At 44.3% G+C, this 15,845-nt stretch overlaps 1 protein-coding gene across 1 annotated transcript in view; it reads right to left on the reverse strand.

The window, feature by feature from the left end:
* The window catches only part of CTNNA3 (catenin alpha 3), an 808,499-nt gene that overhangs the window by 205,612 nt on the left and 587,042 nt on the right, over nucleotides 1-15,845 (reverse strand). The window contains exon 12 of the mRNA XM_066622270.1: nucleotides 4,326-4,526. Within this exon, the coding sequence (XP_066478367.1) occupies nucleotides 4,326-4,526 (201 nt within the window). The remainder of the gene's footprint in view (nucleotides 1-4,325; nucleotides 4,527-15,845) is intronic.

Below are 15,845 nucleotides of genomic sequence, written 5' to 3' on the forward strand. Positions count from 1 at the left end.
CAACAGTGGTATTATTTAGGGATGAGCAACTCAACCCATAAGGCTCAGTCACCAAACACATGCTTCCTGGACTCCTGCAGACTTGAGACACATGCATTTTGAAACCGGAAGTGACACCAGAGTTTTTCTCAGGAACAAGTGGTTGCAGGGGTTCATAAGAAACCCATCAGCACTTTCTGCACTGCTGCACTCACTCAAAGAACAGAGTTTTGTTTTGTTTTTGCAGATGGGGACATCAGGGGAATGTTAAATATGTACTCCGACACACACACACCGCCAGAGGCTCCGATTTTTCTGCAGAGTTGCACCTGACTCCTTAATTGAAAAAACATGGACTTGAGTCAGAGTTCCAAAAAGGCTCTGGCCAAGTCCTGAAGGTCACCCATCAAGACTCATACATGAGTTGAGTCTGAGTACGAGGGGACTCAGAACTTCTCAAGTCTCCCTGCGGTGGATTGGCACATCCCTGATAGTATTCTTAATAACAATAACAATAACAATAATAATAATCCACCTGAGTCACTAGTTGCTATGCAATAATAAAGTTAAAGAGAACAAATTCTACCACTGCTCCCTTTTAATTAGTATCCAGAGGCATACTACCTGGAGGTAGTGAATAGTCATCATGACTAAGTAGCAAGTGACAGACCTCCATGGATTCGTCTAAACCTCCCTTTAGTCATCTAAGCAAGTGGCCATCACCACATCTTGTGGTAGTGAATTCCATACGCTGGTTATACACTGTATGAAGAAGTATTTCTTTTTGTTCATTCTCAATCTTCCACCACTTACAGCCCAATCCTAATTAAATTCCCCCTGCCAATGCAGTCATGTTATTGGAGCACATGCTACATCCTGTGGGGGGCAGTCATGGGGCTGTCCTCCAGATAAGGGAGCAGTCATTTCCTGACTTGGGGGTAACCATTTCTTAGCCTAACATACATAGCCTAACAGTGTTACCTAAATGGGTAACACTGGATCTGCACCAGCTACTTTGCTGGCATAAGTTCAAGCTAAGAAAGAAAGAAAGAGAGGAAGGGGTGGGGGAAATGAGACAAGGATATTGGTGCAAGTCTCTGCTGCCAATATTCACCCTGTTCCAAATCTTCCCCTACCAGACACTCCCCTGTTCCTCCCCCTCCCTGCCCAGTTCTGCCCACCCCTGCCTCCACCACTGGCTTTCTGATTCCAGAGGTGAGGTTGCAGTGCTGTTGCCTTTATGTGAAATGCGGTAGGGGGGCTGCCCCAATGTGTATCACTTTATATTTATTGGCACTGATCTGCATTTTGCCCATCCACCCAGCCTGGAGAGATCCTCTTGCTGCTGATCAGAATTCATTTCCGTTTTCACCACCTGAAGAGTTGGGTGTCATCTGCAAATTGAAGCACAGTTTTGTGCCAATAATGAGCTGCACTAAGGATTCCCCCCACCTTATATTTAGCAAAAATCTCCTACAGACTGCTGGTTTAGCTGGGATTCCACAAGCCTCTGTCTCTTATGCTATAGCTAAAACTGTGGACACAGTGAATAAATCATTGGGATGGCTATAAAGGAAAAGTAAAGGATAAGAAGGAGAACAGTGGCAGAGATTGCTGGTGTAACAGAGGAATGTTTTATTCTCCTGGAAAAGAAATGTACATAGTGAAGCATGTTTTGGCAAAGTGACTCTATATATTGAGTAGTTTCTGATTTGGAAGAAAATGTGTCACTGTACTTTGCTTTCAGTGAACATGTTTTTCTTGGGGTGTAGAATGAGAATTTCTTGGAATTTCAGTTTGATTCATTGCTCATGGTTCAGGGGTCAGGAATCGTTTATACAAAGTCCATTATTAATTATGGAGGAATCATTTAAAGTGGATTGTATTTTTTTCTTTTGATGCTGAAAACTGAAAACTGAGTGCATCACATCCTAGCGATGCTGTGCCCAAATTTTCCAACCCAAAGGTTCTAGCTGCAGCTGTCTTTTGTCAGATATGGATTTAGAAGACCCAGGTCCATTACTGTTGCAGCTGTGCAATAGAACAGCAATCAGTGCCAATTCACAATGTCCTTGAACCATGAGGAAGGCCTGAATTTCTACACAGAGGCCAAGGTTTTTAAAAATATTTTCCAGTTGTTTCCTTCAAGAGATAATAAAAAAAATGTGTTGTGTCACCAGACTTCAGCTATTTCTTTCCGAGCGTCAAGAAGGAATAGAAAGAGTGCCAACTGGTTGTTCTAAACTTTCTGCCATCAGACACTTTTGACAGCTCTCTGGGACCACAATCTGATGGCAACAATACTCCTTTAACTGTTTTACACCCAGGATAAGCTGAACACACAGAGCACAGGAAATATAACTTGAATGTAGCCTTGTTCAGATAGACATTTATCTGGCTCTCACGCAGGGATGTGCAGTGTGGAGGAGCAGGTGAGGCAGAACCTCCCTATTGTAGGCCACAGAAAATAGTTGCAGCTTCCCCGGAGTCCCCTGACTCAGAAAGTGAGTGCAGCACGTGTGTAGTTTCAGGGGAGGCTGTGGCTATATTCCAGGGGAGTCCAAACTTTTTGGCAGGAGGGTCACATAATCTCTCTGACATTGAGCCAGGGGTTAGGAAAAAGTAATTAATTTACATTTCAAATTTGGATAAATTTGAATAAATTTATATTAATGAATATATTAGAGAAGGAACTTATATGAACGAATGAAAGTCTCACGATTGCTCAAGGCCTACAAAAGACCTTACGCAAAGCAAGGTTGGCCTTTCCTTTGCTGCTGCTGCTGCTTCACAGACATGAAACAGCAAGCAGCGGAAGCAGCCCTTGGCCCGCAGTTCATGCAAGAGGTCAAACAGTTGGCCTTCGTGCTGAGTCACGCTGGGCCAGCACGGGCTCCAGCAAGTCTCCAGAGGGCCAGAGGCTCATTGGAGACTGTAGGCTCCCCACAGGCTGGATTGGGGGTCCCTGAAGGCCACAAATGGCCCTCAGGCCGGGGTTTGGGCACCCCTGCTATATTCTGTGGACTACAATAGGGTAGTTCCTCCTCAACTGATCCCCCCACACCACTCGGACCTGCTCCACATTTAGGAGGAAGTGCATACTCACATTTCCTACTCCATGCAAATTATCTGGTATATCAGCCAGGTACCCATGACAACATCAGTTTACACAAATGCCCTATTTGTGAAATTACTCTTCCCACCCTCATTTTCAAAAGAGAAACTGTTTGAGTAGAAGTCTGTGTAGCTCTGAGGGGAGGGGAGACCCTACTTCTGTAATCCCACACAAGACAGATATTGAACTAAGCCTCTGACTTCAAAATTTTGAAAGTTGTGTTTTAGTAGCAAATGAATAATTATCGTAGTCAGCTTTTAAAATGGCATTCTACAGGGGCTCAATGCACTTCACAGATACTATCACAACAGGCTGAGAGAAAAGTGGCTGTACCTGAGGCCACCTGGTTGGAGAAATCTGAACTGGAGACTTTCCAGTTTCCATCTTGGCACATGCTGCACAGCTCTACCCATGCATTTTGGCAGCCAAACATGTTTCAGTTAACTGAGACAGCAGCAGAGCACAGGATCCAAACTAAAAGTCCTAGCACTAGGATTTCACTGCATTGAGGTGGCAGCATTAGGTCAAAATTACTTGATAAGTTTGCTGGTCAAATAACGGACCAGTGCTTAAAGCACTAAATTATTAGAATTGTAACAGGAACAATTACAGTGGGCCTTCAGTATCCACGGAGGATCTGTTTCATGACCCCCTGGGGATACCAATTTCCATGGATAATCAAATCTGTGGGGCGGTGCCCTGCCAGCACACAAGAACTGCCTGTCAGGAGCCTCCAAGGGGCCTCAGAGGCACACATGCTGCACACAACCTCCCCATGCCTCAGAAGTCATCCTAGACGCTGGAGAAAGGTACTTCTGGTTGCAACTGGGAGGTCCTTGAGGCCCTCCATATGTCAAGCCTCCTCCTGGCTTGACATCCAGGTGCTGAATGCACGGATAAGGAGGACCCATTGTAATCCTGACAGTATTTAGCTAGTGGTATACAATGAAGAATATGCATCACAGCACAATCTTATTATGTCTACTCAGAAGTAAGACCCACTGAGTTCAATGGGACTTACTCTCAGGTAGATTGGTACATGCCTCAGTCTCCAGAAGAAAAGTATGATAACACAAAGCTCTTGGGGCGGCTGAAAGACTTTTGGTTCTTATTCTCAACCTGATGCATTTATTGTCTTTTTAAAAAATGAAACAAAAACATTGTAAGTCCAATTGCAATTTCTCTCTGAAAACCCAACGCTAATTAAATTCCAAAGGGAATGTTCACCTACCCGCATCGGTCAGATACTGCACATTTCTCATCACTCCTTCGCTGTAAGCTCCAGGCTCAAAACTGTCCATCTCACCAGAAACAATGTGTGCCACTCTTGCTGCCCGCCCTCGAATGGCTCCAGCCGCACGATCTAAATCATCGGCATTGTGTTCTCTTAGTGCAATGATACACTTGTTGACATCCTCAAGGATATGACTTTCTGTGCAAGAGAGAACAAAAAATAAAAAAATTCAGACTTAACTACTTGACTGTTTCTTTTCAGCTGATGACAAGTGAAATTGACCAGATCAGTCCATTTACACTCCAGCTGATTTTTCAAATAGGATCCAGGAGTCAGGTGTTCCATACAAACAATTCAAATGTATATATGAAATCTTTGTTGACCTCTACGTAGAATGTTTAATTCTGCTTTTCAGTGTTTCTTGAACACTTGAAAAATCATACGTTCCTTCCTTTCTCATCTCGCATTTTTTTGCATTTGAAATTTCCTGCTGCCTGTCCTTTTTATTAAACTTTTAATCCCCATCCTTCCTCCATAGAGTTAAGAGCACTAAACATGACCCCACTCTCCCTACATTATCATCATATTATAACCCTATAGCTGAGAGAAAGTGATTGGTCCACAGAAACCCACCAAGAGCACAATCCTGAGTTTGGCGCGCTGGCTTACCACTGGCACACACTGTCACAAATGTACCATAAGGCACATTTGTGAGCCCTAGCACCAGGCAAGCACCAGTGGTAGTCCAGCACTGACTGGCACTGGGCAAGCGCCAGGTGGGTGCCTGGGCTCTGCCACTCAGTGGTCGTATGGACCACTGAGCAGCGGAGAGGTAAGTAGAAGCCTGGGGGAAGGCAGGCAGAAGGCATTCCAGGGAGGGGGGAGGTGGATGGGAAGTGGGGAGAGGGTGGGGAGGAGGCATTACAGGGAGGTGGGGAGGAGGCGTGCCAGGGGAGGGAGGTGGGACCGGTGGAGCTTTGCTCCACCTGATCCAAAGCCTTTGCATCAGGCTCACCACCTCGCATGGAGGCACTTGATTCACCGCCCACCTTTTAGTTGGCGGTGAATTGAGTAGCCCCATTGCGGGGCTTCTCTGTTTACCTGGGGGAAGTCCCCTTTCCCTGAGGTGCCACCGACGACTGCCTGGGGATGTGCAGGATGTGGTTGCAGCCATTTTCGGCACCACCACAGCCCTGCACCCCAGGCAGCTCAGGATTGGGCTGTAAGCCAGGTGAATCAGTGGGAACTTTAACCTGAATCTTCCCTACTTTTTTTTAATTTCATTTTTTATAATAATAAAAGAAAAAGGAAAGTTAAAACACAGTAAAAAGAGAAGAAAAAAGAAAAAACAATATAAAAGATACATTAAAAATATAAAAAATTCAAAGAATACCTAAAAATGTAGCACAGGCAAAGTCTAATGTTCTAATTACTTACAGCTTTGTATCGTAATAATCTAAATTTCCACCCATATAAATCTCCAACAGCTCCTCTTATCTTCTCATTATAAGTATTTCATTTCAGATTAGTGTTCTCTATTCCTTTCAATCTTCAAATCCACAACTCATTAATTCATTATTCTCTCATGTAGAAAGTCAATAATTGATTTCTAGTTCTTCATAAAAATTTTTGTTGATTTCTCTTTAAGTAAGGTCATACGTTTGTCCATTTCTGCAAAGTTCATAACTTTCAGAATCTTCCCTACTTTAAATTAAGAGGCAAATGCCTACTTGTCTTTTAAGTCTGGTCCAAGACTACTTTCATAGCCTTTGGAGAAAATTTAAATTCACATTCTTAACACTCCAGCTAAAAAAGAGAATACTAAGTGAAGTCTCTTAATAGCACCTCTTAATGACACTCAATTTACTCTCCCTCTGTTTAGATCAAAATGTCACACTTTGTTGTTGTTGTTAAGAATACTTATAGCCCACTTTTTTACAAAGTGGCCGAAATGGTTGTGGAGCTCACGTGAATTTCACACAGGATGTGTTGCATACCATTTGGGCCTTCAATATTCTCTCTCCATTCTCTACAAAGGTATCTGCTGTTTCTGAGGATTTTACAACAGCTGAAAATGGGAAGAAAAATCGGTTTTCTCTAAAATTGGTGCTTATTAATAAGGAAATTGTCAGGAAAAAAAGGGATGAATTTGGATTATTTTAGAACTGCAGATAAGTGTGGTTCTTGTTGAAAGATGTATATCATTATTTGGACTCCTCAGAGGTTTAAAACTATCCTCCATGAACTGAGAAAACCAATAAGAAATATTGGAGAAGATAAAAAAAAGATACTCTACAGAGCCATAGCATAATTAAGTAAAGTATAGACTTGCTAATAACAACACTATAAAGTTTAGTATTTGTACAGCTGTTCTGAACGTGAAAAGCACATCACAGACATTCTCCAGGTTGATTATAAACCCATGAAGTAGATGATTATGACAGATGGAAGGCTGAAGAGGAGATTTGAACTGGTACTAGGGTATTTGTGTCCTGGATGATTGAGTCCTTGTCATTGGCATCCCTGCACATCTAAGTTTTTATGTAACCTAGTTATTTACATCCCACTATAACTGGGCAACAACAGATTATAACTGGAGAACAAACCTCATGTTATATGTCCTAGGACCCAATATTTTACTTGGGCAGTGCTGGTGGCTGCTGTGCTGCCCAGGCAACCACAGTCACAAAAGTGCTGTACAGCATTTCTGCGCTGGCAGTGAAGACACAGTGCCAGCATTGAGGCTCGTGCCAGTTGGTGCTGGGTCTCAGCACCAGGAAGACAGCTTCGCAGAGCAGCCTGCGGTGAGAGTTCCCACTGGTTAGCAGAGAGGCTTTTTAGTGTGGGAAAAGGTAGGGAGGGGCTAGAACTGAGCAAGGGAAGGGCATGTCAGAGAGAGGATCAAACCTGGGAGGAGGGCGGAGACTGAAGCATTCTCTGCCGCCAAATCCCATGCCCCCTCCCAGCCCACAAAGCCCTACACAGAACTCTTCTGTGCAGGTAAAATAGCTGGCACAACTCCAAGGAGACCCATTTCAGAGATGCCAGTAAAATATTATCAGAGCATAATGGTCATCTAATATCAATATACATATACTGGGACACAAATATCTGGGACACAAAAAAGAATGGGTGCAAATGTCCAATACTAGGATGCATTTGACCAAGACACAGTTGTCCAGGATGCAATGTTCTTGCCACTATTTGAACCAGAATACTGGCAATGTCACACAACTAAGCTCATGGCTGAATTAAAATTTCAACTGGGAACTATTTGGTTCAAGTTTCATTTTAAATCTTTCAATACTACTTCTAAGTGGGTACAATGAATCTGTGAAGTAGCAGTGTAATGGTAGTCACAGTCAGTCAGAGTAAATAATACTGAGCTAGATGGACCCATGGGCAGATTCGAGGGGACCATGGGTTCAGGCCCCTCCAAACTGAAGTAGAGGGGAAGGGTACCTACCAGGACAGGAAACAGCCCAAGCTTGGCCAGGAGCCCAGGACTACTCACCTGGAAGAGGTGGAATGGGAGCCCAGGTCTACTGAGCAGGTAGATCTGGGTTCCTAGTCCAGGCAGAAGCACAGGTCTATCCACGCAGTGAACCTTGGCTAAAGAGGCCATAAGTTCAATTGGGAGTCCAGGTCTACTTGGCAGGTATATCTGGGCTCTGAATCCAGGTGGGAGCCCAGATCTACCAGCCCAGCAAACCTTGGCCAGATATCACAAGTGCAACCGGGAGCCCTGGTCTACCCAGCAGGTAGATCTGGGCTCTGAGTCCAGGTGGGAGCCCACGTTTACCCACCCAGTGAACCTCAGCCATGGAGGACATAAAAGTTCAACCCAGAGCCCAGGTCTACCAGCCTGGTTGACCTGGGCTCTGGAGTTGGTAGTGTTCATGCCCCACCCCCAAATAGAAACACTGGATCTTCCCTTGGATTGACCAATAGTATAAGGCTGCTTCTTACATTCTCAATCTGAAAGAGCCTATCTGGTTAATGCTTGATTGCTTATTCACACATGCTCATTTTACTCACTTACATTTGATTATTCTATGCTTGATCGATAGATGATATATAATTAAACAGATGCCATGCCACCAAATGGATGCCACTGAATTGCATTTCAAAATGCTCTGTCTGTAGTTCTGTGATGGCTCATTCACACATGCCAATCATCACCTGTTGTTGCAGCTATCAAATTCTGAAAATGCCTGTGTGAACTGGCCCCAAGTCTGACAATGGAGACACCAGTTCCTTTGTTATCTCTCTCGTCTTGTATCGTAACCAAGTGGAGGTTACCACACATGCTGCTGAATGCAGGAGTTGCTAACTTTTCCCACTACTATCCATTTGAACCTTAATTTAGCAAATTGAGCAGCAGAAATCTCTTCATTTCTTATCCATAGCTAATCAAATCCCACAAAGAAGATGATAAGAAAGGACTGTTTAAACCCAGGACGTTTTCAGCAGCACACATGAAAAACTTTTTCCAGTTGCTAAAAGATACTGTGTAGTACTAAGACATCTGCCATTCTTTTTTGATAATCACAACAAAATAAGCACACCACAAAATGGGAGCTAGACTACATTTTCAAGGTCATTCAGTGCTGATGCTGAAAAGTAAGAAGTTTTTTACACTCCCAAAAATGTTTTTGCAACTTTTCCATCTATAGCCAGAGGGCCTCAAGTCAATTCAGCACCTTTTTATGACAACTCCGTTCACTTTGAAACAAATAAATGAACATTCAAATTTTAAGTCTTTCCCCCCCTTTGCTCCATTATCATTATATGACTGCAGACATCTCAGCAATGTTTTTATTCCTTGTGCAATGTGAATAACAGAGTGAACATCACATCAGATTATGCATTGCTAAGTGCTATCCATTTCAGAGATGCCAATAAAATATTGTCAGAGGATAATGGCCATCTGCTGCTCCAACATAATTGCTCAGGTGAAGACACTGATTTTGTGGAAATTTTCTATTGTAACTGCTTTACATATGCTCTACCAAACCCTGACACAAATAGGATGTCTCTGCAGCAGTGAATTTGTCCTCTGTGTCTTTGTTGGATAGCAGGTGGAATGTGGTATTTAAGGCACAATCTAGATACCATTTTAATCTAGGCTGGGGGCCACACCACACACAACTGTTTATAATTATGTACCAAGTGGTATTTGCTTGCTTCAGACACCAAGGAGGGGCCTACTGGATGCACAGAGAAGCAGTGCTGGCAGGGATACTTAAGCCTTTCCTTTCTGGCTGTTTCCCCACCTTAAATTGTCTCTAAGTAGCTTCCCCCCCCCCACTTCAAGATTACACTATCATACCATTGAAAGAATACAAATAAGCAGAATGATATTGACAGGATTCAACCTGCATGTCACGGCCCCAGCCCCCCTGTTTCATCCTAAGGGGGCAGGTCCATGTCAAACAATGTGGGGCACAAAACTTAGAGGGCCATGGAGAAGGGCCGGAAATACAGATCCAAGCAGCAATAAATGTTGCTGAATTTTTTCGCCAACAGTTCAGGATGTAGTTCTTCTTATAGTTCTGATGTAATTCTTCTCACTTGGCCTTGTTGGCTTTAATTGAGTGTGCTTTAACACAGGGAGGCAACAAAGGATGGAGGCAGACCTAGCTACAGATCCTTCTTGGCACCCATGGACCTTCCACAACAACTTCAGGAAATAACCCTTGACTTCCGACGGGCGGATTTCCCTCAAATGAGGCTGGTTGGAAGGAGGTTGAAAGGGAAGGTAAAAAGAGTCCAGTCTCTTCAGAGTGCATGGAGACTGCTTAAAACAACAGTAATAGAGGCCCAGCAGAGGTGTATATCACAAAAGAAGAAGGGTTCCACTAAATCCAGGAGGGTGCCCACATGGCTAATGAGCCAAAATAGAGAGGCTGTAAAGAGCAAGGAAGCTTCCTTCCGTAAATGGAAGTCTTGCCCTAATGAGAAGAATAAAAAGGAACATAAACTGTGGCAAAAGAAATGTAAGAAGGTGATACTGGAGGTCAAGAGAGACTATGAGACTAAGATGATTACGGGGCTGGGGCGCCTTCCTTATGAGGAAAGGCTACGGCGTTTGGGCCTCTTCAGCCTAGAAAAGAGACGCTTGAGGGGGGACATGATTGAGACATACAAAATTATGCAGGGAATGGACAGAGTGGATAGGGAGATGCTCTTTACACTCTCACATAATACCAGAACCAGGGGACATCCACTAAAATTGAGTGTTGGGCGGGTTAGGACAGACAAAAGAAAATATTTCTTTACTCAGCGTGTGGTCGGTCTGTGGAACTCCTTGCCACAGGATGTGGTGCTGGCGTCTAGCCTAGACGCCTTTAAAAGGGGATTGGACAAGTTTCTGGAGGAAAAATCCATTATGGGGTACAAGCCATGATGTGTATGCGCAACCTCCTGATTTTAGAAATGGGCTATGTCAGAATGCCAATGCAAGGGAGGGCACCAGGATGAGGTCTCTTGTTATCTGGTGTGCTCCCTGGGCCATTTGGTGGGCAGCTGTGAGATACAGGAAGCTGGACTAGATGGGCCTATGGCCTGATCCAGTGGGGCTGTTCTTATGTTCTTATGAGGAACGCATGGCCAGCAACATTAAGGGGAAAAATAAAAGCTTCTTCAAATATGTTAGAAGCAGGAAACCCGCCAGAGAAGCGGTTGGCCCTCTGGATGGTGAGGGAGGGAAAGGGGAGATAAAAGGAGATTTAGAGATGGCAGAGAAATTAAATGAGTTCTTTGCATCTGTCTTCATGGCAGAAGACCGTGGGCAGATACCGCTGCCCGAACGGCCCCTCCTGACCGAGGAATTAAGTCAGATAGAGGTTAAAAGAGAAGATGTTTCAGACCTCATTGATAAAGATCAATAAGTCACCGGGCCCTGATGGCATCCAACCAAGAGTTATTAAGGAATTGAAGAATGAAGTTGCTGATCTCTTGACTAAAATATGCAACTTGTCCCTCAAAACAGCCACAGTGCCAGAAGATTAGAGGATAGCAAAAGTCACGCCTATCTTTAAAAAGGGAAAGAGGGGGGACCCGGGAAACTATAGGCCGGTCAGCTTAACATCTATACTGGGTAGAATGGTGGAATGCCTCATCAAAGATAGAATCTCAAAACACATAGACGAACAGGCCTTGCTGAGGGAGAGTCAGCATGGCTTCTGTAAGGGTAAGTCTTGCCTCACAAACCTTTTAGAATTCTTTGAAAAGGTCAACAGGCATGTGGATGCGGGAGAACCCAGAGATATTATATATCTGGACTTTCAGAAGGCGTTCGACACAGTCCCTCACCAAAGGCTACTAAAAAAAACTCCACAGTCAGGAAATTAGAGGACAGGTCCTCTCCTGGATTGAGAACTGGTTGAAGACCAGGAAACAGAGAGTGGGTGTCAATGGGCAATTGTCACAATGGAGAGAAGTGAAAAGTGGTGTGCCCCAAGGATCTGTCCTGGAACCGGTGCTCTTCAACCTCTTCATAAATGACCTGGAGACAGGGTTGAGGAGGCTAAGTTTGCAGACGACACCAAACTTTTCCGAGTGGTGAAGACCAGAAGTGATTGTGAGGAACTCCAGAAGGATCTCTCCAGACTGGCAGAACGGGCAGCAAAATGGCAGATGCATTTCAATGTCAGTAAGTGTAAGGTCATGCACACTGGGGCAAAAAATCAAACTTTACATATAGGCTGATGGGTTCTGAGCTGTCTGTGACAGATCAGGAGAGAGATCTTGGGGTGGTGGTGGACAGGTCGATGAAAGTATCGACCCAATATGTGGCGGCAGTAAAGAAGGCCAATTCTATGCTTGGGATCATTAGAAAAGTATTGAGAACAAAACGGCTAATATTATAATGCCATTGTACAAATCTATGGTAAGGCCACACCTGGAGTATTGTGTCCAGTTCTGGTTGCCACATCTCAAAAAAGACATAGTGGAAATGGAAAAGGTGCAAAAGAGAGCGAGTAAGGTGATTACTGGGCTGGGGCACCTTCCTTATGAGGAAAGGCTACTGCGTTTGGGCCTCTTCAGCTTAGAAAAGAGGCACCTGAGGGGGGACATGATTGAGACATACAAAATTATGCAAGGGATGGACAGAGTGGGTAGAGAGATGCTCTTTACACTCTCAAATAACACCAGAACCAGAGGACATCCACTAAAATTGAGTGTTGGGAGAGTTTGGACAGGCAAAAGAAAATATTTCATTACTCAGTGTCTGGTTGGCCTGTGGAACTCCTTGCCACAGGATGTGGTGCTGGCGTCTGGCCTGGACACCTTTAAAAGTGGATTGGACAAGTTTCTGTAGGAAAAATCCATTACGGGTTACAAGCCATGATGTGTATGTGCAACCTCCTGATTTTAGAAATGGGCTATGTCGGAATGCCAGATGCAAGGGAGGGCACCAGGATGAGGTCTCTTGTTATCTGGTGTGCTCCCTGGGGCATTTGGTGGGCCACTGTGAGATACAGGAAGCTGGACTAGATGGGTCTATGGCCTGATCCAGTGGGGCTGTTCTTATGTTCTAACCCAATGAGGTCCAGGAGGAAGCAGTGCCCTGTGCCCTCTGGCCCTCTCTCTACTGAGAGGAGGATAATTCCCCTAGTAGGACACCCTTCTCAAGCCTTGCAGCCAAATCTGGCTTCTCCTTTCTCCCTTTCCCTCTTTGGTCCTTCACTGCTCTCTCCTCCCCGCGTCTTTGTTCTTTGATTCCTTCTGTCTCACAGGTCTTCTTTGTACCTTCTTTCCCCTCTTTCACCGCACCTTTCCCTCCCCGTTTTTTCCTTTCTTTTCCCTTCCTCATCTTGGTTTCTGGTCTCCCCTTTCCTGATTCCTATTCCTTCTGTGACTTTTGTCCTGCCATTGGAGCAAGATGGAATCTGGGACGAGAGAGTGAGGCTGACTATGCGTACCTCTCCCTCACTTTAATCCAATTCATGTGCAAGTCTCTTCCCTGGGGGTTGGGGGTTAAGAATAGGCCCTCAGTTTGGCTGTACTTGTCTTAAGAGGTGACTAAACAGCCACCGGGTAGATGGGACTCGTTAGCCTGGGAAGGCAGCTCATCTGAGAGAAGGAAAACTCTGATCCCAAACCTCTACTCCCTTGTGGCTACATCCAGTTATGGAAAAGGCTTCAGGAGTCAACCTCGAGGCAAAATCCGGAGCCGGAGTCCCTGAGGCAGTTCATGGCTGAACACAGTCACGTTCTGGCAACTCCTGCGACGCTGCTGGAACCACCCGTATTGGCTTCTGCCTTTCCATTGGACCATTTCAGCGATGTGGAGAGGGGGGATTTGCTGCATGGGTAGCAGTCTATCCTCCATATCTACTTTACCCAGGCTTCGCGCACTGGAGAGGACACTGTTCCAGAACTACTATTCAGAGTGTGATACCATAGTCTTCCGAGACTGAAGGATGCCAACATTGATTGAACATTGATTCCTTCCACAGTTTGATTCCAGCCCCTTTAAAGGACTTCTGCCAAGGACTGAGTGACACCCCCCTCAAAATCACAGTCATTCTTGCAATTTCATGGTGCTTGATGATGACAACATTGGCCAAGCCCCCAGTATTTATACCAGACCTGGCCAATCAAGGGAATTTACACTGCCTGCCAATCACAAAGGTCAATGTCACACACTCCATTCCCTTCTACACTGATGCTGGCAGTCCCAAGCAGTTCCCCAAGCCATTCTCTAAATATAGAAACTTAAAAGGATGTATCTACTGAAGAGCAAGGAATTAAAATGCTAGATAGAATAATGTTTGGAATTACCATAGTAAAGTAAGAGATGCCTGTGTTAATTTAAAAAAGTGTGCCAGCCAGTTTTTAAGGCTGCTGCTGTTTGTGGTGCAAAATACAAACAAGAGACATCATAGGGAAATAAGGAGAGACCAGCTGGCTCATCAAACTATTCTTCTTTTAGTACTAACCTTCTCCTGTCACAGCATCTCATCAAACTTTCTTGACGGAAATCAGCATTATTGCCTGGGAGGCCATCCTTTGCTTTTAAGCATATCATGATGAGAAACAAATTCACATCTGCTCTGATGTTTGTGTTTTGTTAATTTTTGTTTTGCTGCTTCTTCCAATCATCTTTATTAAGACTGAACATAATAATTCTGAGTTGCCATCATCAATTCTCATTTCACTGCCTATCTCTTAGGTTACAAGTCAATTTGGCTTATGCAACAAGGCCGGTTGTGCATGGAAAACATCTATTAGTTGATTAATCTAGAGAGAGAGTCAATAAAAATACATTGGCTGCACTCCATCCTAATCCACTATGCATCAGCTATAATGTAAGCAGCGATCGTTTGAATCAACATTTTATCTACTTCAACAATATTTTTTCCTATATTGCATTTTAATAATGGTTCAGGGAAAAAAAAAGATCTTTAGCATTCAACAGTGTGCTACAAATTACTACTTTTTAATTAAGTAAAACTATAAATAATAATTCTTGCATTTTTGTAGAACTCTAGTGAGTTCAAAGCATTTCAGACACCTGATCTCACTGCAATTGTTATAGTAATACTACAAGATACCTCAGTATCATTGTTCCTGGATTGCCTATCACCATCTTTGAGTTCATGGCTGAAGGGAGATCTGAACTAGGAACTTCTTAGTTCATAGCTCAATAGCCTATCTATAGCTCAATCCTATCTAACTCCCCACACAGCGATGCAGCAGCCCTGGTACAGCTACTGTTGCATCCCGTAGGGGATTTTGGGGAGTTTTAGATTTTGGGGAGTTTTAGAGGTCTCTTCAGGGGACATTTTTTGCCCTTGCCCCAGGGTAAGCCACAGCAGCTGCTATGGGTCAACGTGAACATGCACCAGCTCAATCACTGACACAAGTACATGTTGACCTAGGAAGGTGGATCAGGCCCAGGAAGTGGGTCGGGATTTGGTGTGCACTGCCATCACCAATCCCACTTCCCTCCTAGGCCTGATCCACCTTCCTCCCTGCCCCATCACTGCCCCGTTCCACCCACTCCACCCTCCCATTGTCCCATTCCACTTCCTGCATGGTGCTCCATTCCACCCCCTGCATGAGACATGATCCACCCTCATTCCACCCCTTCTAGAGACATGATCAGATGCCAGTCTGCTGGTGCATACACCAATAGCATGCATGCACTGCTAGAGCATGCTTCATGGCTGCTTTGTAGCAGCCAGTGCCAACAAAACACACATTCCACCAGTGTCATAGCCCATTAGGACTGGGCTGCTCTTAGCCAATTGGCTTACATGAACAAGAGTACACACTACTGCAGATACTCCCTTACCTTGTAGCCTTACCTTTTTTTTCCTACCAGTTCTTCATTTCAGTTCTTTGGGGTTTTAAACTAAAACTCAGTTTAGAAATAAAGTTTAAAATCCCATTATCTATTTGCACCATACCAGAGACAATTGCGGTGACACACATATTTGTTATCCTCAGAACAATTCTAAGGTGATTCTACCATATAAAAACAAGAGTAAGCTAGCCAGCTTT

This window comes from Tiliqua scincoides, chromosome 3, assembly GCF_035046505.1.
Source record: "Tiliqua scincoides isolate rTilSci1 chromosome 3, rTilSci1.hap2, whole genome shotgun sequence".
Classification (NCBI taxonomy): domain Eukaryota; kingdom Metazoa; phylum Chordata; class Lepidosauria; order Squamata; family Scincidae; genus Tiliqua; species Tiliqua scincoides.